Here is a 3,315-nt window from a genome sequence, read left to right as displayed (position 1 = left end):
TAATAATAATAATAATAATAATAATAATAATAATAATAATAATAATCGTGGTATTTCCCTACTTGTTTTTGTGGTGCTTGGTAGTGTGGTGAGCTGTAAATGGATGAAGAGATGTGTATTAAGACGAACACAAACTCCCAGTTCATGAGCCAGGGGAATTAACCGTGCGCAGTTAAAATCCCTATTCTGGCAGGGAATCGAATCGAGAACCTTCTGAAACGAAGACTACTACGTTGATTATTCTTCCAATGAGCCGGATAATAATAATAATAATAATAATAATAATAATAATAATAATAATAATAATAATAATAATCGTGGTATTTCCCTACTTGTTTTTGTGGTGCTTGGTAGTGTGGTGAGCTGTAAATGGATGAAGAGATGTGTATTAAGACGAACACAAACTCCCAGTTCCTGAGCCAGGGGAATTAACCGTGCGCAGTTAAAATCCCTATTCTGGCAGGGAATCGAATCGAGAACCTTCTGAAACGAAGACTACTACGTTGATTATTCTTCCAATGAGCCGGATAATAATAATAATAATAATAATAATAATAATAATAATAATAATAATAATAATAATACAAATACCTCCTATTTCGTTTTCATCTCAGATTAGCTGTACACATGATGAACATTTGCTCAGTTCAGTTTTTGTTATGCTGTCAGTTTGTTTGTCACAACATCATGGAAAAAGCACCTGAACAAATGTCTAGAAACTCGGTTTTTAATAAGTTCGGGGACAGACAGATCTTGCACTAGGCTACATATTATTTGATTAGTATCCAGTGGCGTAGCAATATTAAGGGAGACATAACAGGAAGTGTCAAATTTCTTTGTTAATATTATCTGCATCGAAAGAATTATATCTGCCACCTGGGAGACTGTCTTAAATGCAGATCAGTAGCGATTGATGATACTTAATAAATGTTGAGTAAATTTTTATTTCCGACATTTTATTTCATGCATTTTGAACGAACGAAGATTATAATAATGGAGGTTCTTGTGATTTTTACATTCTTAATGAATTTCCGAAATTTGCCGGATATATTAGCTCTGTTTGATAAGTGCACATTACAAAAATAGAGAAAAATTCACAGCAAACTTCACTTTGCAAAAATAAAATAAATATTACTTTCAATAAAATGTGTGACGCAATGTTACCTAGCAACCATGCAGGCTGGATGGTTGCCCATGACATACAGATCCACTGCCTGTGCAGCTCTTCAGGTACTATTGCTAGGTAATATCTAGTCACACATTTTATTTCACGACACTACTTCGTTACACGCATTGTGGATGACCCTGAACCCTAAGAAATATTTATTTCGAAATTAATTTAACTTGTTTACATACAACACGTTTTTACTGTATGAGCCATAGTAATGAAGATATGCGCGGATTTGTATTAACAATAGCTTCGTACAGATAGACTATTGTTAACTGAGGTGTGCTCTGTCTGTTCTTCTATTGCACATTTGGTGGATATTGTTATGAAGATGCATTTCCTAAAATTGTGCTAATTTTGTACCCATCAAAGGCAGGTTGGAATACTAGTAATGAATTTTCTCAAGATTGTCTGTAGGAGCGGCGAAGACAAAATTGGAACATGCCAGTTGCCTTGTCATAACAAAGTGAAGTACCTTGCCCTAATTTCCGCTAACATCTCTTGCGCTAGAATTGCAGTGTTTCAAGCTTCATTCGTTCCGTGTTCGGTTTCTATACCCAGCTCGAGACCGCGTCTTCACTCGCGGTTTTGAAAGCGTGACCACTTTATTCTCACTTTACCTCCTGTGCCAAGCTCGGCGCCGTCCTCAGAGAAAGGAAGTGGGGGATACAAGGTGAAGAAATAAACGTAAATTTCAGTGTCTTGCCGTAAGATCTTCTCCATCACATGCATATAAATACTGGGATCCGTGACGAGGAAACGTTAGTCCTGGTCTTCGACAGCATAAGTGAACACAGTAGCATAGGGTTTCAAGTCCAAAAATCATGGCTCTCACACCTCTAAGAGGTTGCTTGCTTCTTCTAGTAGCTTGCCTTCTCCACAGTCAGAGCAATGCAAGAGAAATCACATCTCTTGCCAATCGAGATGGTATTCACGAAGTGTCTTCTGATATGGTGGCAGTATCTTCGAACAGGGAGGAATACGTCGAGGATATGGTAGCGGCTGCAAGCCATCATCACCATCACGAGAAAGGTGGTGGCCACAAGCACCATGAAGATCATCACGCCAGCCATGGGGAAAAAGGTGATAAGGGCTACAAAAAGCACCACCACTTCGATGAAGATGAACACGGTCATCATGGGAAAGAGCACCACAGTGGACACTACAGCGACCATAGCGGCCACAAGAAGAAACATCACGATGAGGCTGGACACTATGGTGAACATCACAAGGCTGAGAAGGGTCACAAGGGCGCTAAGTACGGCGAGAAGGGAGGACACAAGAAGGGCCACAAGACTCATGGGTACCACAACAAGTTCCACAAGGACGAATTCCACAAGGAACACAAGTTTTATGACGACTACCACAAGGGAGGACACCACAGCAAGTACGGCGACCACCACGCTCACCATGAGAAGAAAGGAGGCGGCCACAAGAAGGGCGGACACCACAAGTCTGCTTACCATGACGACCACTACGGCAAGAAGGGCCATCACGACAAGGGTCACTACCATGACGACCACAAGGGCTTCAAGGGCCACCACGGCCATGAAGAACACCACGACCACCACTCAGACTACGCTAAGAAGGGCGGCCACAAGGGCGGCAAGCACTTCGGCTTCAGCCACGGGCATCATTAAGCTTCTTCCCCTCATTGTACAAACGATGTATCTCCTTTGGCAGATAACTTGTGGAAAAGGTAAGAAATTTTGGAGAAAAATTTGTGTGCGCCACACATTCGTCTAACACAGTTTGTTATTCCATCATGTTTTTGTTATTGGATGTTGTTACCACTGTTAATAGCCGTTATTTATGTTGTTTTTACATGTATATGGAAATAAAATATTATTTATTACGTCATTAAACTGTGAGTTTTATTTTATCCGCATTGCCGACTCCACCTTTTGAGTGGTATTTGTACTGGCTTCTTGGACACACAATTACAGGTTCAATTCCGATCGAGACCAGCCTGTTAAAGAATCCGTTTGAAAGCATTTGATGAACATGCGGTTAAATTTTCTCACCATTCGAATCTGTCAACACAAAGATCCGGTTTCATTGATAGGAAAGAATGATTGTAGATATATAGAGGCACGCTCTGTTAGTGAGAACTGAATGACGAAACAGATACCGTATGCAAGTCATCC

The 3,315-nt window shown here is 40.4% G+C and overlaps 1 protein-coding gene across 1 annotated transcript; it reads left to right on the top strand.

The window, feature by feature from the left end:
- Positions 1-1,992: 1,992 nt before the first annotated feature.
- On the top strand, positions 1,993-2,808 carry LOC136866692 (small histidine-alanine-rich protein-like). Its single transcript, XM_067143806.2, has one exon. It carries the CDS (start codon positions 1,993-1,995, stop codon positions 2,806-2,808), a length of 816 nt encoding a protein of 271 aa, XP_066999907.2.
- The last annotated feature ends 507 nt before the right edge of the window (positions 2,809-3,315 follow it).

Source organism: Anabrus simplex, chromosome 3, assembly GCF_040414725.1.
Source record: "Anabrus simplex isolate iqAnaSimp1 chromosome 3, ASM4041472v1, whole genome shotgun sequence".
In the NCBI taxonomy this organism is placed as follows: domain Eukaryota; kingdom Metazoa; phylum Arthropoda; class Insecta; order Orthoptera; family Tettigoniidae; genus Anabrus; species Anabrus simplex.
This window is presented reverse-complemented; position numbering and strand designations above follow the sequence as displayed.